Source organism: Crinia signifera, chromosome 1, assembly GCF_055691185.1.
Source record: "Crinia signifera chromosome 1, ASM5569118v1, whole genome shotgun sequence".
Lineage (NCBI taxonomy): Eukaryota > Metazoa > Chordata > Amphibia > Anura > Myobatrachidae > Crinia > Crinia signifera.
The window spans coordinates 408,527,781-408,551,910 of NC_139217.1; the positions used below are offsets into that span (position 1 = coordinate 408,527,781).

At 43.2% G+C, this 24,130-nt stretch overlaps 1 protein-coding gene across 1 annotated transcript in view; it reads right to left on the minus strand.

Moving 5' to 3' along the window:
• The window catches only part of LNPEP (leucyl and cystinyl aminopeptidase), a 93,012-nt gene that overhangs the window by 45,314 nt on the left and 23,568 nt on the right, over positions 1 to 24,130 (minus strand). Inside the window, exons 2-6 of the mRNA XM_083151744.1 lie at positions 12,843 to 13,671; positions 10,315 to 10,456; positions 7,372 to 7,503; positions 5,176 to 5,296; positions 370 to 524 (exon numbers count right to left, since the gene is read on the minus strand). Of these exons, the coding sequence (XP_083007870.1) occupies positions 370 to 524; positions 5,176 to 5,296; positions 7,372 to 7,503; positions 10,315 to 10,456; positions 12,843 to 13,671 (1,379 nt within the window). The remainder of the gene's footprint in view (positions 1 to 369; positions 525 to 5,175; positions 5,297 to 7,371; positions 7,504 to 10,314; positions 10,457 to 12,842; positions 13,672 to 24,130) is intronic.

The following is a 24,130-nucleotide window of genomic DNA, read 5'->3' on the forward strand; positions in this document are numbered from 1 at the left end:
TTGAGGAAAAAGATCAATTGGAGCTGGGGTCATTTATGAAAAAAAAAACACACATTCCTAGTTACAGCATTCTTGGAACCTCTCTGTTTATCTATATTTACATTTAGAATCTAATAAAGGTAACACATACCATCAGCTTAATTCATCTATGTAAATCTTTCATGAAATTAATTCAAACACACCATCAATTCAGATTTACCACTGCAGGCGCAAACACTGATTGAGTCACATGAATGGATATGTTTGGGCAGGTGACAGGTAGATGTTGTAAAACATTTCCAGTTAATTATAGTTAAGATAGCTTTTCATCAATTCGAAAACTCTGTAGCACAGAGTAGTATAAAACATAAAATAGTATGAAAAGTATACCTGATGGGCCATCTCATGAGCAATGACTGCAGTGATCAGTTGTTTGTCCATCAGAGAAGAGGAGTTCTCCTGGAAAAGAAGAGTGGTCTCCCGGAAGGTGATCAGGCCCCAGTTCTCCATTCCTCCTGCCTGGATATCAGGAATAGCCACCAGATCTACAACAACACAAATACTCATTCTCATGTCAAGTGATATCACATGTTAATTAATGAAGCATTTTTGAAAGGTGAATTCAAAGGTTTTAGGTTTAAATCAAATAAATGCAAGGGCATATAACTATATAAAGCAGAGAGATGTGAGGACTCTAATAATCTCCTGACAAATCAGCTCAGCAGTAAGTGAATTGTGTGTCTCTCTGGCATGGCTTTATCTGCTACTAGCACAGGAGTAAAGCTGGGTACACACTTACAGATGTGTCTGTCCAATCTATCTGGTTGGAACAAAGACCTGGTAATGTATGGGAGTATATGAGTGGAACAAAGACCTGGTAATATATGGGAGTATATGAGTGGAACAAAGACCTGGTAATGTATGGGAGTATATGAGAATCGAACAAATGCTCCCAAACAGTGGTGAAATCCATTAGATTTAACTGAGCAATTATTTTTATCCATGATCCAGCATTTGGGAGCTAATGGTTGATTATCGCTTGTTCCTATACATCAGCAGGTTTTAGTTCCCACCAGACAGATTAGACGGACAAATCTTTAGGTGTGTACCCAGCCTAAATACCCCCCCAAACACTATGTGATTTGTGCCCGTCTTCACCCGATTCCGGACGAGAAATCAGCCCAAATAGCATGCGATACATAACATGCAGAAGAACCACATGCGGCAGGAAGGAACCAGGCAGCTCAAAGGGGGTTTGGATGCAACTTCTCCAAGTGAAGACGTTGCATAGCGTAGGAGGGCATTAGAGTCAGGTGTCAGAGGGTATGAGCTCATTTTGCACAGCACAGACCCTTTACTAGCCCCTGTCCTAAAGCCTCGTTACTGCTGAATTTCATCTGCATCTATGGACTTGCACAACAACATTTCTTGTTTTGTAAGCTAATTGAATCTATAATATCGATCTCTACCCTCCCCCCAACCTTCCCCTCTGGTAGAGACCTCTTGGTGCCTAAACCTAACCCTCCCCACAGCCTAACCCTATCCTTTCCCTCCCCACAGCCTAATCCCTATTCTGACCACCGGGATGTTAACTGCACTAATAATATTAATTAAGAACATAGGGCGTTATTCTGGTCCATTCGCAAGCACCATACGTTTGCACGGGTGTTCCCCCACAGCCTGCGAATGGATGTTTATGTTAAACATCCATTCGCAGCCGTGCATACAAACGCGGTGTGTGTGTGTGTGTGTGTGTGTGTGTGTGTGGGGTGTGCGTATCGGCATTGGCAGGGTGGTGTCTGGTGGACTCACAAGGCTGCGAATTTGCAGAATTGCGAATCAACCAGAATAACCCCCATAGCGCTTTATTAAAATGAGCTTCAACTGTAAATAAAGAGAAGATGCATACATGTCAACACACCATGGCAACACTAGGAACCGCCCACAGCTAGATTTACTACACAGCCTCATCTGTAATCAGACTATTTCCCGTATATTTTGACAACAACATTTATGATAGAAACTATATGAAATACAAAACCAGGCACGTCTGGCAGGGGATATTGTCCAAGAATGCAGCATCAGATCATCTGCAAACACATGGGCCGGCTGAGTAACCTTTTAGTAAAATCATTTTTCTTTTATCCCTCAGGTTACTCAGACAGTCCCCTCAGATCCGTAGCTGGGGGACAGTAAATCAGCGCGGGATCTGGGCACACACAGAAAAGTGGGGTGACGCAACCATTTTCAGGAATGCTGCCTAGCAGTAACCCTGCCCCAATCTGACCATTTACTGCTTAGGGCAGGGCTGGGCAATAAGCGGCTCTCCAGCTGTTGATAAACTACACATCCCAGCATGCCTTGCCTTAGTTTTGCTATTTGGCCATGCTGAAAGTTCATCAACAGCTGGAGGGCCGCTAATTGCCAAAACCATGTGCACTGCAGGTGGGGCAGATGTAACCTGTGCAGAGAGAGTTATATTTTGGTGGGGTGTGTTGAAACTGAAATCTAAATTACAGTGTAAAAATAATTGAGCCAGTATTTACCCTGCACAGAAACAAAATAACTCTCTTAAATCTCTCTCTGGGCCAGATGTAGTAAGCTTCAAAAGTGATAAAATGGAGAGTGATAAACAACCAGCTCCTGCCTGACATTCTTTAAACACAGTCTGTGACATGGCAGGTATGAGTTGATTGGTTGGCTGCTTATCACTTTCCATTTTATCACTTTTGAAGCTTAGTACATCTGGCCCTCCACATGATACATCTGCTCCGCCTGCAGTGCACATGGTTTTGTCCATTTTGAGAACAAAGTACTGTGATCAGATCTGAATAAGGGCCATAATTCACACTGACATGATGCCTCCTACAGTGACTGAGCAAGCTGCTATACTAAGGGCCTTATTCTAGTTCACTCTGACAAAATCCTTCTTAGATGGACAAAACCATGTGCACTACAGGGGGGGGGGCAGATGTAACATGTGCAGAGAATTAGATTTGGGTGAGTAATTTTGTTTCTGTGCAGGGTAAATACTGGCTGCATTATTTCTACACTGCAATATAGATCTCACTTTGTAGTAAAACCCCACCCAAATCTAATTCTCTCTGCACAAGTTACATCTGCCCCACCTGCAGTGCACATGGTTTTGTCCGTCTAAGAAGGAATTTGTCAGAAAGAGTGAACCAAAATAACCCCCTAAGTGGCATGGTAGGACATAAAGAGATCAATCAGTTATGGTGCTCTACCAACCTTTAGCGGATGGATAAAATTGGTGCACTTCCAATAGCAACCAATCATCTTCTAGTGGTCATAGACAGTGCTAGATAGAGGACAGAGGCGGACAGGTTGCTTTGGGCAACCTCTTCATCATTTACCTGCTAAGCAGTCTGCATGGCTACTGACGGATAACATGGCGGTGGCTGACTGATAACATGGCGGTGGCTGACTGCCAAGCCGAGTCATTTGTTTGGCAGATTTCAAGTGCTCTCATCTCTAAGCCGTAAGACTACCATAACAATGTTTGCCTGCAAGCACCAGGATGCTCTTTAATGTCAAACAGATGACGACCAAATCTGATTAATGTCTCCTGCTTATCTCTGCTCATCAGCTCAAGAGTTCCGAGAGCAGAAATAACAATCACAGCTTCATATCGGGAAACTTCATTTTCACATTGTGCAGTCAGATGAAAACCCTTTAAATGCTCTCGAAGCTGGAAAATGCTAAATATTTAACACGAGAACAAGCAAGTAATCAAGAGATATGGTAATAGGATGACTGGATAATGTGCACAAATTAATTTTCATACAAACATGATGCAAACCAATTACCACAGTTCTGCAAATCAACATGAGAGTACGTCCTGCAGAGTCACCGCATCACCAGAGATCAGGGAGAGGACCTCTCGGGTATGTGAGTAAAACGCTTGTACAAAGAGAAGATCCTCGCTTATAAGCATTTACTGTATATACAGATATGCCTAAACCCTTATCTTCTCTCTCACACGGCTAATGTGACAAATGCACAAGTTACATGTACCATATATACTGTTGCTGCTGCGGGAGGTAGCCCACCCTAGCGGTGCATACTCCAAGTGGCTGGAGTATAAAAAAAAATACTGTTCCCGATACATGTTTGCTAGTAAAGCAATTCAAGTATTAAACTTTGGTGTAGATGTAGAAAAGTGCATACTGTATAAGCACTTCATTTTGCAAGCAGTAATTCTCGCGATAATGACAAAATCGGTGATTTCGCGAGCTGAAAATGTTGCGATTATCTACTGTACCTGCTGTAAATAGAACCCCCGTAGGGGGGGGGGGGGGGGATATTTTGCGCTGCTTTAATTTTCGCGATTACGGAAGGCTCGCGAAAATTAAAGCCGCGCGAAAATAAGTGCTTTTACAGTACTTCGTTCCTTAAATGTCACTGCATTATCATGGTGAAGTGGGTACACAATTTGGCAAAACGTATCAAAAATCCAGTAGCCGATGAAGGGAGTGCTTTATCCTACATTTCCTTTGATCAGCGTCCTTCCTATTGGACTCGCTTTTCGAAGCATTGTGTGTTCCCAGGGAAAGCAGGCGTCTGCATGGGGCGGGAAGCTGGAGTCACAGAACATGCGGAAGGAGGGGGGTTCGGTCGGCCGGTGGGCAGCATTTACCTGTTCACTAGGCTGCAAACATTCGCAGCCTAGAGAAAAGGTCTGATCAGGAATCATGTTGCCTTGCAAGGTGAGCAAACACATTTATAGGTTTTCTGTGCAAACACTGGTTTTTACAGGCAGCCCACATCTGTTAGATAACTTTATTGTACCACTGCAATTTAGATTTCAGTTTGAACATGCCCCACCCAAATCGTAATCTCTGTGCACGTTACTTTTGCCAGACCTGCGTGTGCTTTAGATATGTATAAATATAAATGTACTGTATGTGTGTTTTGGACGTGTATTTTGTCTAGTTTGTTATTGCGAAAGGAACCACAACCCATTCGGCAAGATACCAAATATTTCATTACATCATGAATAAATGCAGATCACATATTTCCTAATGGGAATTTTTCAAAAGTCATATACCGTATGTAGACCATTTAAAACAATTTTTTGTAGCAAATACATTTCTGGATACACAATGCATTTAGTGAGCAGCAGTCATTTATAGTCAATTCAAAATGAACTAATAGCACTGTAAGAGATTTACAAACCTAGTTTGGGGAGGGGATATTGGATTCCAAAATATTTAGAATAAAATTCCAGCAGTGTTACTGAAACATTCAGTGCATATTGGGCTTGCTCTATTTTCTTTGGTACAGCATAGACAGAAAGCTGTTGGGAAAAAAACAGCATAAAATAGTTATTGACTACACAGTCAAATAAATATAGGAAACACAATCAGTTCACTGCATCACAAACTATAAGTAGTAAAATACCAGGCCTGCTAACATCTGAAACAAGCCCTGTTAACACATTAGTCCTGGGTAGATGAATCTGTTCAGTGGGCACTTGTATGGAATCGGTACATCTGTCAGAATGAACTTAGGTCTACAGTCATTAGGTCGACTGGCTGGAAGGTCGACCTGATTTAAGGTCGACATGGGCCAAGGTCGACATGACTTAAGGTCGAATTTGCATAAAGGTCGACATGAGGAAGGTAGACTGGTCATAAGGTCGACATGGGTTTTTCACTGGTTTTTTATCCGAATGTCGACACAGTCGACATGGACACAGTTGGCAATTTGAATCGGACCCTCGCATCGCTCGCAATGCATCAGGCACGGTGGCTCGCTTCGCTCGCCACAGCTTTAATAACCTCCTCCACGCCCTAGTGGATGGTAGGGCATGAAATAACGCCTGTTGGCACATGTCGGCTCAAAAAACAGTGAAAAACCTCATGTCGACCTTATGACCAGTCGACCTTCCTCATGTCGACCTTTATGCAAATTCGACCTTAAGTCATGTCGACCTTCCTGCCAGTCGACCTAGTGGGGTCGACCTAATGACTGTAGACCCAAGTTCATTCTAATAGATGACCGCTTCCCACTTGTATATATATACATAGCACTGCATGATCAGAATACTGTTCTAATACACTATAGTATTCTAGGCTATGGGGGAAATGTAATAGGGCCCATGCTTCTATGAAAGTATGGACTCTGGCTACAACTAAGATGCAAGCATTCCCGAAACTCGCAGTATGTGTGAGTTGCAGGGTGCAAGTTTATCTAAAGTTTAATGGAGAGCCCTGCAGGCTTCTAATTGTTCCTCCAAGAGCCGTCAAGAGGGTGGGGTGGTGGTGGTGGTGGGGGGGGGGTGTACTCAGTGGTCGAAGTGGGGCGGTATACGGGGGTATGGCATACCCCCACTTTAATCTGAAGATTAAAAAAAAAAGTTTTTTTTCCCCCTCAGGATGCTCTCTGATCACTCAGCAGCGCATATTGTGCTTTTGTAATACCCCTGTACAACGGGGCAGTCTGGCAGGGGACGTTGATGGACAGGGGGGTGTCCGAAGGTGCGCACTATATTCACTCTTTACTTTTCCATACCCCCACTTCAAAATTTCCATACCCCCACTTCAAAATTTCCACTTCGACCACTGGGTGTACTAATTACATGGGCCCGGGATTGCTGGAGGGGGCTGGTGGGGGCCCTGGCCTGACCCCTTCCCCCCTCCATTCCACCCAGGCAGCAGTAGCAGCACACAACTACAGCATGTGCTGTGCTGACAGCAGGCTCAGCATGAGCAACTCACTGACAGCGCAAGGTTTTTTTCACACCCCCTAAACATTTTGGGGAGTGGCCTAATTGCGGGAGGTGGCCATGCCTCCCACAATTAGACCACACCCCCAAATTTTTGGCGGGGCCCGGCATACCTCTCAGCGGCCCTGGTTCCTCTAGCCCAAAAGAAAAACCAGCACCGTGCCCTGTGAGCCGGTCCAGGTTGTAAAAATACTGGGAAGAAGAAGAGTAGAGGTCTGCCGTATTAGTCACAACCAGCTTCGGACTCATACTAGTGGAGGTGTACTAACACAGCAAGGGGGCACACTTGATAACGCCCACCTTCCAATGCATTCATGACGTCACACTTGTCTGCTTGGGCAGGGATTCCTGGGGGGCATAGCTGATTGTGTAAAATAAATAACAGTGCCCTTTAAAGAGGGATTACAGGTCTCAGCAAGCCTGTCCCTCTTGCCAGCCCTATATAACAATGTATTATGAATTCTACGTACTGTATACTACATTGATATACTAAAAGGTAATACTGCACCCCTGCATATCAAAAAAACACAATACTATTAGTCTAAACATTGCAAATCAAATATTAAATCTAAATGAACAAACGTTATTGTATTATTTACAATTGGACAGAAAATGGCGGAAAGTCATGTTCCCGGTATATTTACCAGAGTCCCATTGCCTTCTGCAGACACATTCTTCATATCAGACACAATGAAAGCCACCAGGTAAGTGCTCATTTTCACACTGGTTGCAAATTCATCAAGTAAAAGCCCATCTGGGAGTGCGGTTGTGCTGATCTGAAAATAAGAAACATTACACAAGGTGCAAACTATTGACGGAACTTGAATGGGCAGCATTTCACCCAAATTTGGTTGTTTTCTCCCAATGAGGGAGAGAGTTTGAGCGTATCAGATAGGCGTGAGATGTGGGACTGGGCTCATTGTGCGACAATTTCCCATGCCCGTAGGTGTGCATCCTACACTATAATGGGTCCTCAACAATTTAGAAGGTGCATCATAACACTACCACGTGCTGACTGTGCTCCCTGCTCCATCTACTATCCATGTCACCTTATGCCTCCATCCAATGCTAGCAACATTAGGATTTCTTAAACGACACATACATAGAGGCGATTTATGCTAGCCTGCATGCTGAGTGCTGCACCTATACACACGTAGCAATGTGTGTATGGGCGATCTGTGCTAACCAGTGTTTTCTGATTAGAACACCGACGATCTGACTAGATCTTGACTACATGTAGTCAAGATCTAGGGCCAGACGCACCAAGCTTCAATAGTGATAACATGGAGAGTGATAAACAATCAGCGAATCAGCTCATGTCTGACATTTTTTGAACACAGTCTGTGACATGTCAGTCATGAGCTGATTGGCTGGTTGTTTATCAATCTCCATTTTATCACTTTTTGAAGCTTAGTGCATCTGGCCCCTAGTCTGGCGATCGCCGTCACTCTGGAGATTACACACGGAGCGATTCATGCTTCATTTCTAAGCGATCTAGACAAATTGCGGGACTGCTGCAACTCACCATGCTGCTACGCTCGCCACAGGTTCCAATCCTCTATGAGGGTTGTGGGCCCCCCCACAAGGGAGAATAGCCCCTGTGTGTCGGTATCCCCGTCGGAGCACCGGCAGTCGGTATCCCGACATCTGTCAGGATCCCCACTGTTGGAGCGTCATCCGACACCCAATAACACCTGTATCTGCTGGTGTGGAAAAGTCTGCGGGGTTACTGTAAGATGCAGAAATGAGACAGTGATTATGGAAAGCAAACAGATCGCCATCACTAAAGAAATGAGTCTTCAGGAACTGTAAAGAGAAGGAAGAAGATTGAAGTGAGGACAGGTAAAAGGGGGAGTCATGTTGGAAAAGTCCACTAGCTGTGTATGGGGTGAGATAATCTGAATTAATGGAATTTTGTGTATTTTGCAGATACTACACCAGTGGTAGCAGTTGGACTGACATTGCTCACTCCTTTATTCCTACACGTCATTTAAAGATGACGCAGAGATACAGAATTTTTAAAGTGGGTATAAAGTTGCTGACAGAGACAGAGGCATGGAAGGCGAACAAGTGGATAATAAGTACTATGTGGAGTAATATGCATTGAAACCTCTATGAATAGTTGTGTAAAAGTATAGTGTGAGAGGACTGATAATAGTCTGGAACTCCAGGATTTTCAGTACATCTTGCTGCCCATTTGCTTCTATTATAGCACTGAGGTCATGGGTTTGATTCCCAACACGGCCCTAACTGTGCAGAGTTTGTATATTCTCCCCGTACTTGGGTGGGTTTCCTCCGGGTACTCCGGTTTCCTCCCACAATCCAAAAATATACAAGTAGGCTAATTGGCACCCAACAAATTAACCCTAGAATGAATTTGTGCGCATGTACATGTGGTAGGGAATATAGATTGTAATCTCCACTGCGGCAGGGACTGATGTGAATGTTCAAATATCCTCTGTAAAGCGCTGCGGAATATGTGTGCGCTATATAAGAAACTGTTCATAAAGAAATAAATAGCAGTGGTAAGCCACATGAAATGCAGACGAGAGATAAAGAACCAGTCATTACTTTTAGGCTTATCTGCAAGACGTGTGATGACATTTCGTAAGTTTTTTGTGGAGCCCAATTAGGGAGCATCTCTATTAGGATGTAATAGGCGGGACTCAGACTACAATAATCTATGTGCTGCAGTAGCTTTGGGGATTATGGGAATATCGGATGAGACGAGGCTGAGACTGATGTTAAGAAGCTCACTGGTGTGGTCATCATCAAGGTGATTGGGGGTTGAAATAGTGCTTAGTATGAATACAAATGAAGGTTTACAGAAATAATTAGGTGCATTAATGACCTCATCAATGTTAGAAGCTACTGAGCTCTATACTCCAACAAAAACTGGGTGCACATTTACTGTATGACACACATAAACCAGTACTGTATGTGTGTAGTCCACACGTGAGGTGTTCATCAGTAGCGGCTCACATAGGGCCGTATTCAATGCAGCCAGTGAGGGGGTTAAACCGTGTGGATCGCCGAAAACAAGTGTCCCTCTACGTTTAACCCTCGCTGTCGGATGACGGAGAGTATTCCCCAAACAGCGAGGCTTGCGGATATTGCAGGGAGCCCTCTGCATTTACCCACGAGCCTCGCTGTTTTAGTGGCCGCACCCGCCGTTTCCCCATCGCTACAAAATCCTATCGAGGGGGAAATGGTATGTGCAGGGGGTCAGTTGAATACTTACCTAGCGAGCTGTGACAGTGAGTAGGCAGCCCTGCTCGCTGCCACAGCTCTCAAAAGTCATTGAATACTGCCCATAGTGCATCACACTGCAGAGCTGCATGCCATGAAAAACAGAAATGTAACCATATAGCAAGCACTATATTTCCTTTACCAAGCCTTGTCCTTTAACTACGCATTGCCCCTGTTTTAAGTCATCCAAAGCACAGAGGACGTGTCAGGATACACAATTCACCATGGTAGTGATACCAGCCTACTGTATGTGGTATTCCCCAGCTCTCACAGATTATTATGTATAGATTATATTCCCATTAGCGCACACAGAAAACACAGGAGAGAAATAGAATTACCTTCGGCATGTTTGATAGAGCAAAGTGTGTTTCAGTTCTTTTGATCCTCACTCGGAATGTGGATTTAAATGCTGGTTCATCAAAGCAAGGGAAAGCTTTTCTGGCTGCAAGGGGCTCAAACTGTGTAGCTGCAAGCCACTTACTGTACCAAGACATAAAAGGCAGCATTAACATAATGCATTCCAGCATCTCCATTTACTCTGATAACAGCTATTTTAGCAGAGGTCATGTTTTTAAAGTTTACATAAACAAGAAATATTACACAGCTTTGTTTGGTTTCCAAATACACAATGTGAACACGGAAGTAGGACACACAAACACATACCTCTCAACCAAATCTGTAGCTATGGCGCCGGTAATACATGTATTTTTACCAAGGGCATCCAACAGGACAGTAAAGGCCAATGGCACATTCACCACATTGGTACCCTAAGCACCTAATAACCACGCACACTGAAATCCCTTTAAAATTGTCGTTAATAGAACCTACAGTCCCAGAAATCAAAGAGATTTGTGTTTCATACTTTAGATAAATAGGTCATGTGACCGTGTTGGGGGTGTAGGGGGTCGGAGTCTCTGCACTTCAGGAGTGACCGTGTAAAGAAATATAAACAAATAAAAGGTAAATATAAAACTGTAGATTCATTGTTTGTTTTTTTTGTTTTTTATTACATTAGCATAATTATAATTATACTGTTCAGGGTGGGTGCAGACCAACCACCTGCACCACACACAAAAATAGAACATCACATTAGGGAAAACGGATGCGGTTCTGGAAGGTTGTCTATAGATTCGAAAGAGCTATCTCCCTGTCAGACACATGCTCCCCATGGGATGTCACATGGACTGCAATGATGTCCTATTGCAGCTCACAGTATTGCTTCCAGCAAGCAAAATTAAGGGTCAGATGTACTAAGCCTTGAAAAGTTTTAAAATGGAGAGTGATAAACCACCGACCAAACAGCCCCTTCCTGTCATTTTTCAAACTCAGCCTGTGACATGGCAATTAGGAGCTGATTGGGTGGTGGTTTGTCACTCTCCTTTTTAACACTTTTCAAGCACCCCCCCCCCCCCCCCCCCCCATGCGATCTCCCTTGAACTGCCGGGTAGCAGGATCGCATACGATACACCACATGCGTTCCCAGCCAAGGCTGCTGGATCTGACAAATCTATAGTGCAGCCCATATGAACTCAGGCTCTCATCCAATGTGCATGGGACCGCACATAAAATTGGAGATAAAACACATGCGATTTGACATTTCTGATTTGATTTCTCGGCCCGATGCATCTGAATATGATTGAAAAGGCCTAAATCGCACTAGTGTTTGGCCAGCTTAACATGTTTATTCATTTGGGCCCAGAGGGTTGGTGCTTCTATAGGTATCTACTACAAAGACTGGCAGATTTGTGTTTATTTGTTGTATATTGATTTGTCACCTTTGTTATTTTATTTTGATAACGATGTTATATACAATACTCACTATGATTTCAAATGGTCTTCATATATTTTTCATTGAAATCACTTATTTTGTTTCCATAATGAAATATATATATCACAACACGCAGGTAAGCATGTTCAGATTTTTGTTATATCCCCTAAGAAGGACCGAAAGTGCCACCCGCTATCCTCCATATATGAACTGCATCTGGGAAGGCACTTGGCACACTACCAGAATGTATACAGAGACATTAAGTGCCGAGTACCGGAACTGTAATATATTATATAGATCTTCAGTATACACACACACACACACACACACATTACATACATACCTACATAGGGATCCGATACGTAATGCCGGCGGTCGGAATCCCGGCGGTCGGAATCCCGACACTGGAATCCCGACCGCCGAAATCCCGACATGGGGGGATACGTGGATCGCCCCCCCTTGCGGGCTCGCTGCGCTCGCCACGCAGCGGGCCCGGTGCCTCGCTACGCTCGGCGCGCTATTTTATTCTCCCTCTATGGGTGTCGTGGACACCCACGGAGGGAGAAAGTTTCGGGATTTCGGCGGTCGGGATTCTGAACGCCGGGATCCCGACCGCCGGCAAATTGACCGCATCCCCTACATAGTGTTCCTGCTAGGCTGTTTTAGCGGGAGGCTGCGCCCTGCCCCATTTTTAAAGGGCAAAATATGCCATGCCCCTGTAGCAGTGCCCTGCTAAAAGAGCCTGCTGCCTGTACCCGTCTGTGTGCACGGGGAAGCCCAGTGCCGCCATAGATGGCGATGCCCGGTGCTTCCCCGGCATCTCAGTGCCTTCGGGATGGCCAGGCCTGCCCCCTTTCATGTCGGTGGTGGCCTGGCCCGCCCATTTTTGCATTGTTGCGGACCAGGCACACCACTTTCATGATGTCGGCGGTCTGGGACCGCCCACAACAGTGACATCAGCGGGCCTGGTCCCCCCCCCTTATGCTGCCCCCGTGCAGCAGCGCTCTGCCCGCTACAGTTCCTAGCTTAGAGGGCATAAAGACCATAAATGAAGGTTACATAAATAGGAAAAGCAGCTAGCCGTACGACTAGGATTACCTGTTTTCATCGCTAAATGAGATTTTGTAAAATCCATAATAAGAGCTTGAAAAATTAGATTTATATTCAATGGTGAGCACGCATTCTATTCCCTTCATCAACTTTTCAGGCAGACTCATGGCGATCATCTCAAAAGGTTGGTATTGCAAAACACTGAGCTTAGAACTGGAGCCTCCCGTCAGATTCAGACTTGCCTCTATGTTCTGAAGACCTGAGCTGTGAAGTACAATGGTCTTTGTGTCCTCTACAATCTTTAGCTTGATCTGCACAACCCCAGAAAAGTCCATTGCCGTAAGATTGGGGTGAAGGGTAATGTCATACTCTAAAGGTTTAATAGCATTGGGAAGTCTACTTTTTGTCCATGGAAATAAGTCTCCATTACTAGCAATCGGGTAGATCAGTTCCATTGAATGGTTCTTCTTATGGCAGCCATCTTTGGTAAATGTACACTTTGGAAGCAAGTAAACCACTGTAATTATAGAAACTAAGATCACAACAAGCACAACGCTCACAATCACAGTCCTCGCAGATGGAACTGGGCACAGTCCTTCTTGAACCGGTCTGTAAGTCCCTGCACTGTTCCGAAGACCTGAACTTCTGTTCATGAATGACATGCCCAGCAACTTTGCAGAAGACTCATAATCCTCTTCGTCGTCTTCCATCTCATGTTCACCTAAACCACGCACAAGTAATCGCGAGCGCCTCGGTTCATACTCCACTTCTTCAGATTCTAGAGGATTTATGGTGGGCTCTTTAGCCAGATCAACCACATCCGGTTCCTCCTCAAACATGCTGTTTTCGATCATATTTCTTGGCAGCTGGGCCCGATCTGAAAACAAATTTGAAAACGGTATTTCAGAATGGTTAGCAAATCAATTTATATAAAGCTTTTCTTATTCTTATTGTTTTTTTATTCTCCAATTATGTTTATTACACACAAAGTGTAAATTGTATTTTTAAAAACATATTTAAAGATTTTATTCAAAAAAAGAAAAAAAAAACTTAGTGTTTTTTATACTACCATTGGATCCCACTATAAAATATCTGTCTAAAGCAGAAATATGTTGACAAAATAATGCCCAGCATTATCACCCCCATTCCTACTGATAATAATTCCCTGGAGCATAGCCCCCTCCCTCACCCCCGATCTCAATGGGCCTCCGCTATATAGTTAACCCCCCTTACCCTGTTTCACTTTGTAGGTATTATATATAACCCCAACCAGCTAAATACAGCCCGACCATTGTACCGCCTCCCCCCAAAACACATTGGACCAAAATATACTCCTACACTAAACCCACCATATTGCAGATTGTGGGGGCAGGGCTGACCGATCCTCAGTCCCCCCTTCTGCAGTTGGATCCACAGAGACGCGCTACCGACATGTTTATTTCTTGTACATGCACTCTAGATCTCACAAGGCATTCTCAGGCACCATTGTGGGATGGATGTTGAATGTCAGAAACCAGCAGGAGGAATCCATTTCCACCTTTCAGAGGGGAACACAGCAGGGCAGCTCTACTCTACAGTATGTGATATAACCAAGCCAGTAACTGACCCTTGGCTGCACAAATGACAATGCCAGGCAAGTGGTTAAGAGGAGGAGAGTGAGAACCATCTCCTTACAAGAGCATAATTGATATGATATGCTAAAGAAATGCTATGTTAAAGTGTCTTAAAAGGAAAACCCTGTAATGTAGTATTTTGTAAGCAGATAAAGCTTGAGCCACATGCAGAATATAGGCATGCAGCATAGCAATTACATCTAATGGCCCCCATATATTAGTCTGATTTGTTTTGCAGGTCTTCTCACAGAATCAAGTGCACCCGTCAGGTGACCAGAAACATGAACTGTGAGGACCAAGTTTGAGAACCACTGCACTAAATGATGTGTGCAGTGAATGATATTAGTGAACGATTTCCCTTGAACTTCCCAGTGTCCCAGATATTGTGCCTACACACTGAACGATATGACGTTGAACGATAGACGAACGATCTACAGCCTAGTTTTTTTTAAATAACATCCAAAATTGAGTTGCATGCACTGAAGACATAAACCTTGATGAATGACCAGCAGGAGCGCACATCGTTTGTCGATCATGCATCCACACTGGACAATATTTTGAACAATATCATTCAGAGGGCACAAAATGAACGATATCTAATGAAATATCACCCTGTGTATGGACCTTTACTGTCACAGCGATGTGAACAGGATTCATTTATTGGGGAAAACGCAAATTGCTGATTGTCATTTGCTCACATCCAGTACCAGATTTTCAGACCAACCAACTAGTTGGATGGGCAGTACGGATGGTGTAATGGTTAGCATTACTGCCTCACAGCGCTGAGGTCATGGGTTCGATTCCCACCATGGCTCTAACTGTGTGGAGTTTGTATATTCTCCCCGTACTTGCGTGGGTTTCCTCCGGGTACTTTGGTTTCCTCCCACAATCTAAAAATATACTGGTAGGCTAATTGCTACCCAACAAATTAACCCTAAAATGTCTGTGTGTGCGTGTACATGTGGTAGGGAATATAGATTGTAAGCTCCACTGGGGCAGGGACTGATGTGAATGTTCAACTATACTCAGTAAATCGCTGCGGAATATGTGTGCGCTATATAAGACACTGGTAATAAATAAATAAATGACTGCCACAACACTGAAGGAAGACACATCTGTATATTCACTACAACACTATTGGTTTAGTAGTGAATATAGCTAACCCTTTAAAGCCAGCAGGGGCTTTGAAAAGTGCTGCATAATAAATATAGCCTTTCATCTTAGAATAAACCATTATCCTGTGTCTAACACATGTCTTCAGAAACTAGTAATCCAATGTTGATAAATATTTAATCCTCATTAGGGGACTGGTTACACTTGTGCTCATGATACTGTACATCACTTCCAGAGCATGATAAGGCAACTTCTGATCTCTCCAACTATTTCCAAGCCACAGTAACCAATTATAAATATGCTTTTAAAACATTTACAAATGCATTAACCAATTCAGCCAAGTATTGTAACGGCAGTTTAAAAATAGTTATTTTAGCTTTTATCACATTATAAGTCTCAGTCGTGGCTTTCTATTAATGTGTAAAGCAAATTGTAAGCAAAAATAAAGTCAACTAATGCTGCTTTCCCACTGCCCACATGGGTAATGACCTGTTTTTTTTAAACAGGTCTTTAACCGGGTAAGAGCCATAAAGACCCTTTCCCACTGCAGCTTTTAAACGGTAAATTACCGTTTAAAAGCTGTTTTTGTCACATTCACACTGTACCCGTTTAAAAACCCGTTTAAGCAGTGTAAAGATGGGGGGGGGGGATTTAAAAAAAAAATGGCATGGGGTCCCCCCCACTGCCGTAACCAGCACCAGGCTGAAAGAGCCGAGGCTGGTAATAAAAAAAAATCAGGAAACCCGGCAAATAGGGGTTCCCTGATTTTATAAAACCAGCCCCAGGCTCCAGGTCCGGGGCTGGTTCCCAAAATACGGGGGACAAAATGACTAGGGGTCCCCCGTATTTTAAGAACCAGCCCCAGGCCAAACCAGCCAGCAGGGTAATGCCACAGCCGGGGGGAGACTTTTTATACAAGTCCCCCTGGCCAAAGCATTCAGCCCTCTGACCGGTCAGCCTAGCCAAGGGCCCTGGGGGAGTGGGGACGCCCCCAATGAAGGGGTCCCCCCCCCTCCAGGCCTTACCTGACCAGGCTGAAGCCTGGTGCTGTCCCCGATGCCCCTGTGCGGTGGGCATCGGGCTGATGGAATGGTGTAAAAAAATAGAATAAAAACTATTGTCTTTTACTGTGGAACTATGAGTCCCAGCAAGCCTCCCCCGCAAGCTGGGACTTGGAGAACCACAAGTCCCAGCCTGCGGGGCATTAAAGGGCCCGCTGGAACTTGTAGTTCCACAGTAAAATAAATAGTACAATAAACACACTGGCGCACGTGAAAAATAAAAGTTTAATACATCCACAGCCCACACATACTGATACTTACCTATCTTGAGCCCGTAGGTAGCCCTGGTCCTGATGTCCTGGTCTGTGTCGGCGTCTGTATCCATATCGGCATCCCTGTCAGCGATGGCATCGGCGTCCGGAGTCCGACGAAATCCATGGTGGAAGCTGTGGAAGGAAACTATACTCACCTGTCCCAGGGCGACGTAGTCCAGGGAAGGGGTCTTTGCAAAATAACAAACCGACACGCGAACCAATCGAACAGCTGAGAGCCGCACAGTGTTTGTGTACATCGTGCGGCTCCGCCTCCCGAATGCCGCTATTGGCCGCCTTGCGGCCTAGCGGCCCCTGATTGGCATTACCCTGCTGGCTTGTTTGGCCTGGGGCTGGTTCTTAAAATACGGGGGACCCCTAGTCATTTTGTCCCCCGTATTTTGGGAACCAGCCCCGGACCTGGAGCTGGTTTTAAAAAAACAGCGAAGCCCTATTTGTCGGGTTTCCTGATTTTTTAATGCCAGCCCCGGATCTTCAGCCTGGTGCTAGTTACGGCAGTGGGGGGGACCCCACGCCGATTTTTTTTTTTTAACTAAATACCGTTTCAGAGGCATTCCCACTGCCTCAAAAACGGTATTTAACCGTGTAGGACTCTGTTTTTAAAAAGGGTTGAAATACCGGTTATCTTTAACCGGTATTTCAACTCTGGCACTTTTCCACTGCAACCTTAAACGGTAAATTGCGCTGAAAAATCGGCAATTTACCGTTTTAGACCTGCAGTAGGAAAGGGGCATTATTGGTTCTACTGTGCATTGTATTTTAGGTTTACTAAGTTCCCGGATATGCATTACTACCTAGTTACACATTAAAGGAATATATCTGATCAGACTCTGACAGGTGCCAGTTGGTTCTTTGTGTTTACATTTGTCAGGTTTTGGCACAACTGTATAAGACAAGAAGGCAGATGGTAACAACTGCTTACATCTCCTGTTAGGGTGAGGATTCATTTCAGATTTTAAAATGAACATCTGGTTACTTGTTGTTTCTTGCTTGAAAGCACAAAGAGGAATGCTCAATAAATAATAGCCACCTGTGGCATGTTATTGTATCTGCTTTCACTGGATCATAGGGTCCCAGCCTCAGTCCTCAGGCCCCTAAACAGGTCAGGGTTTCCAGGTATCCTCACAGAGGTCCTTATTCTGGTTGGCTTGCAAGGCTGTGAATTTTGCAGCCTTGCGAGTCCCCTAGATGCTAGAATGCTCAGAACACTTAGGGTACTTGTTTCCTAGCATGGCGCCCACTTTCAGGTTGGATATGAATTGCCAGACGACAGCGGCGATGGTCCCTACACACTACGACAGTGAGATAGCTTAGAAAATGCCCCTAAATCGTTACGGGTGTACCACATTAGGGGCTGATTAATCAGCGAATTTTATCATACGCAATGAGCTTTAGATTTCATTGTATATGAAAAATGGTGCTCCAGCCAATCAGCTCGTATCTATCATGCGTCTGAAAAATGATGCACGTTTTAATGATGATAAAACTGATAAATCCCCCCCTTGACCTGTCTAGACACAAGCAAAACATCTATATTTACTAATAAATGATATTTACTAATAAATGATAAATAACTGCATCAGTTATGGTTAGAGTTTGTGGCCAAATTGGTTGGTCAGAAAATGAAGGAATATAAAACAAGTGTAAACCGTGTTTGCAGCATAGTTGCCTACCATCCTGCATTCTGCAGGAGACTCCCTGTAATAGCAGCAATCTCCCTCTCTCCCTGATTATTCTAGCAATTTCCCTCATCTCACCTAGCCCACATTATGTAGCTGATACATTTTTGGGACTCATCAGCGCCATTTCCCAGCATTGGTGATAAAATACAATGATCCCTAGGGCTACATGCATGTCTTGTAGCCATTAATATAGAACCTCAAAACACAAAAGATGAACAATCCCTGACGCATATCAGTGACTTTTCTTTGTATAAGAATAGTATAGTAGCTCTTACTAATGCTTTGGGTTTCATCTCAATTTGGATATATAATTTTAAAAGATTTCTCTCAGATGTAGCAGTACACACCCACACATCTAGGCGTAATCTCTCCATATATAGAAGTAGACACGCCCTATGGGTGGAGCATGACACACCCCCTCAATGGGGCGCTGTGCAAAAATCTATTACCAACTATAAAAACTAGTTTTCAAAAGTATTCAAGTAGGATTTACAGCCATACTTATTGTGGACAATGTTTACCTTTTTTGCCTTGCATGCCAATCCATATACCACCTTCCAGTACTGGATTATTATTAGTAAAACACCAAAGTACATCGGCCTATACCACTGGAAGAGTATTTTTATGCTGCTGTATCTATATTTATTACAACATTGATAAAGTATTTTCTACTAGTGCAATGTACCCAGCACCACACAGAAATTAGGAACATATGGACTATTTCTGAACTTCATGTTAAAATTAGTCATTATGGGCTAGATTCTAAGCATCAAAAGTGATAAAATGGAGAGTGAGAAACAGCCAGCCAATCAGCTCCTGTCTGCCATGTCACAGACTGTGTTTGAAAAATGTCAAACAGGAGCTGATTGGCTGGCTGTTTATCACTCTCCATTTTATCACTTTTTAAGCTTAGAGAATCTGGCCCTATATATGAAGTTAACCAGCAAAAATTAGCTCACCAATGACAGTTATCTGATTTGGCTGAGAAACAAGGATTAGGTCTGGGATGGGGTGCCTTTGGCCCTCCAACTATTGTTGAACTACACATCCCAGCATGCCCTGTAACAGTTTTAGCATGGCCAAATAGCATAACTGTAACAGGGCATGCTGAGTTCAACAGCAGCATACCCTGCTACAGGTTCCCCATCCCTGGATTAGGTTATTGTTCACATTTATCTATATACAGATGTAGCCATGCCCATTCAGCCCGCCGGCAAGCCGCAGATTTATGCCTTGGCATGCCGTTCATTAAGAATAGGAAGCACATACGTGTGAGACACTGCACATTCCAGTCTCGTTGAACAGCATGCAGAGATGGAAAGCTGTAGCACGTCGGCGGGATGAATAAGCACTGCTTTATCATTGTATATGTATATATCTAAATGCTCACAACAAATTAAGAAACATATAGTTTCTGCGCTTCAGAACAGGTGCAGCTGGAAACCTGTGATAATCACCCACCATCACAATAACAGAATACAAGATCAATAAACAACAGTACCAGCACACTAATGCCCCTTTCCCACTGCAGCTAAAAAAACGGTAAATTGCCGATTTTCAGCGCAATTTACCGTTTTAAGGCTGCAGTGGGAAAGTGACAGAGTTGAAATACCGTTTAAAGTTAAATGGTATTTCAACCCGTTTTTAAAGCAGAGTCCTACACGTTAAAATAACGTTTAAGAGGCAGTGAGGAATTAAAGAACAACACAGGACCCTGAAGTCTCCACCTGTGCCAGCGAAGTGTCATTCGCCCATTGTGGACCACCCAAGATGGACTGTATATCGACCAGATCAGGGTAACCTACATTCCAAGCTGGGTATTATTCTGTAACTATATCAAATTCTAAATTAAATTTTCAAGATGACCCTATTATACCATTAGAGACTGGAGATCTTAAAGGCCTCACTAGAGACCAGATCCAGAGTGAAGCATGTCTCCTTTTCCTCATAAAGCATGCACAGGTTACATGCATGTCCCCCATTTATAGTTTAAATATTTACTATACAAAAATATATATATATATTACTGTTCGTGCAGAGCAAGTACTCTAATTGGGGGTTAATAAGTGACCATGTTGACCTGGACAATAGCAAGACCCACAAATTCTGGAAAATGTTGCAGCAAGTCCAGGGGAGGCGGGAACGTTGGGGAGCAAGCGGATGACTTGCCTACCCTACGGTTGGGCCAGGAGGGGGACCCAATTATTGGGAGCCACCCAGCCATTCCGGGATGGTAGGGAAGTATGATGCTCAGTCCATTACAGCACCAAGGGCCAGATGTACTAAGCTTCAAAAGTGATAAAATGGAGAGTGATAAACAGCCAACCAATCAGCTCCTACCTGACATTTTTCAAACACAGCCTGTGACATGGCAGGTTGGAGCTGATTGGCTGGCTGTTTATCACTTTCCATTTTATCACTTTTGAAGCTTAGTACATCTGGCCCTAAATCATTAAATACACGTCTATTACAGATTACTCAACTAAGAATGCAGTTATTTAAGCAACTGTGAAAACGACGGTATATTAATCAATTCAGTGTACACAGAGCATACCTGCAAGGCAAGCCTGCCAATTAGTCAGTCACATGTGTATGCTCTGGCACAGAATATGGCAACCTGCTGCAGGAGAGGGGAAAATACAACTTGGACTTTGTTACATTTGTTATGTATAAACACTCCAGTTACTTCAAGCATATTATTCAGAGGACTAAACAACAGACACACCTAATACTGCAAATTGATATCTACAGTGTATAGCAATCTATTATGTAATCCAAAAAAAGAGACTAGAATTAAAGTTTGTTAACGGAACAATTTTTACCAATATTCTATAGGCTTATGGTGTCCATACACGGTGTCACACACACACACACACACACACACACACACACATCACAGTGTACAGTCCGAAAGCATTGCTGCCCGTACTTTTTTAACTAGATCGCATTGTATCTAGTTCAAAACACAAACTGCTTTAGCACATTGGATGCGTTGTGAACTAGATACGATGCAATCTAGTTCAAAACGCATGATGCACATCGCTGTGGTAGATAGAGTTTACACAAGGTAGACATTGAAATTCAAGTGCATACAAATAAGTGAAAAGAACACAAAAAAATGCTCCCAACCTATGCAGCTTTCACATCGCAAAATGCAGCATCGCACTGGGACTTTGGAAAGGTTCAATCCCGGTGCAACCCTGCATTTTGGTCTGTTAAGTCTTCCCCCCCCCAGCGAACCAGCAATATTGGATGTGGGATGCCAGCTGAACCCAAACTTTTTTTAAAGGGGCACTTAAAAGGCATGATTTTGCCTTTTAAGTGAATGCTCTTTTTAAAAAAAAGCTGTCAGCATACCCCATGGCTGCCAGACTCAGATGGCATTATGGCCCATAGTGTCAACCCAGAAGTAAGTCTGGAAAAATGGTGTAAAATCAACATCCTCCTCCCGCCCCTTTCTATAAAAAAAAAAAAAAAAAAAAAAGATAATCCATGTATTAATTCAACACAATCTAATCCTCACCAGAAGAGACTGTTGATCTTCAATGTATACTAGCATTTAAAGCCCTTATTGTTATGGTTCTGTGTTGGTGATCGACACTGTAGGGAAGATACAGTATACCAAGTCTTGGAGAGTGATGGAAATTGCCCAAAGCAACCAGTTTCTAAAGCTACCTATTCAATTACTGAACTACTCAGTCCAATAATTGGATGGCGTTTATGCAAGAGGGTTAGGGCCAGATGTACAAAGCCTTGAAAAGTGATAAATTGGAGAGTTCTAAAAGTACCAGATAATCAGATCTTAACTGCCATGTTACAGGCTGAGTTTGGTAGTTTACCACTCTCCAAGATGTAGTACACACAAACATTAACACAAAGTGGGCCCTGGGTGTAATCTAACTCATAGCTCCGGCTCAGTTAGGCAACCATGTTAACCACTGTGCCACCTGTTGCCCTACTGTATGTACTGAGATCTAGACACATCTACCAATATTAAGACAATAAAAAATAAGCCCCATCCCCAATCAGCTGAATCCCTACTCAGATCTTGTAACATGCTATGCAATCAGTAGGATGAAATGGTGCCTATTTTTATGTAAGCTGCAGCTGCGAGAACCACACTCATGAGACACAGGAAAACGTTAATCTCCATCACCAAAAGGGTAAAGCTAATGCATGTCTTGCTTCTCTTTTACAAAATGCCCTAGAAGTTTTCTTACCTTGGGGCAGATGTATTCAGCCTTAACAAGAGATAAATGCAAGGGTGATAAAGAGAGATAAACGTCCAGCCAATCAGCTCCTTACTGACTTTTTTCAAAAACAGCCTGTAACATGGCAGTTAGGATGTGATTGGCAGGATGTGATTGGCTGGATGTTTTTCTCTCAATCACCCTTGCATTGATCTCTTGGTAAGGCTTAATACATCTGCCTCAGTGTGTTTGTATTTAACAAATGTACATGGATTATTATTGTAAATATTTACTTTTACGCAAAAATGTTGCAATGGACGTATTTTAATTGGGCAGATCAATTGGTCGCAGCCCATTGCGGTAGCTGATTTCTGCGCACGCTGTCAAAGCCTATAAGCAGAAAACAGCTGATGGGAGAATACACGCAAAGAGAAATCCAGGGGAACGACTGCACCAAAGAGCATGATGTAGCTCTTTTAAAAACCACCTTATTCATTTGTCAATAAAATATTATATTTGAAAGTCTCTGATGCAAGTCTTTTCATACAAGATGCATCCTGCATTATTAATCTTGTATATATCTCATTACAGAGGATCAAAATAGTATGTGCTGTACTTAGGAGATTCTCATTAAGTATAAAACAATAATGTGCTGAAAAGTCAAACCAAAATCTCTAATTGATTCTTGGTAGAAATCCGATGTCATCTCTCACGCATTAGTCCAGCTACTGATCCTTTATTTCCAAACTACCGCTACGGAACATAACATCCTTTCATAGCAAAGAGTAATCTTATTTTCTGCATCATCTGGTTCCTGAAACACCTAATTACTTAATCTGCTTGTGACCAATACAAACTCTTATAATAGATGTGTACAGAACGCAGGTACGGGATCTGTTTTCAGGAATGCTTGGGACATAGAGGATTTACATCATTTCAGCTAGAACACCTGTATATTACTATATTATATATATATATATATATATATATATATATATATATATATATATATATATATATATATATATATATATAGAGGGGGGTTTGTCAGGAGTGCGCTCTATTAGTACCACCTAGCCCGTATAAACAATCAACATGATATTACAATCATTGAATGTGTGAAGTACAGTTCCGCTGTTTCAACAATATCACGTAGACTTCGTTCAAAGAATAATCTTTTATTGTAAAAGGTCCCAACGCGTTTCGTCAACATGACTTCATCAGGGGCAAATTCGGTTAGGAAATAGGATGAACCATGCAGGTTGATAATCGCTCAGAAGTTTGTAGTTCCCAGCCAAGGGAAAATAACCCACAATGAAGACAGGAAGTTCTCACCACAGCTGACTGAGCGTGATAGATATATATATATATATATATATATATACACTAAAGAGATGACCACTAG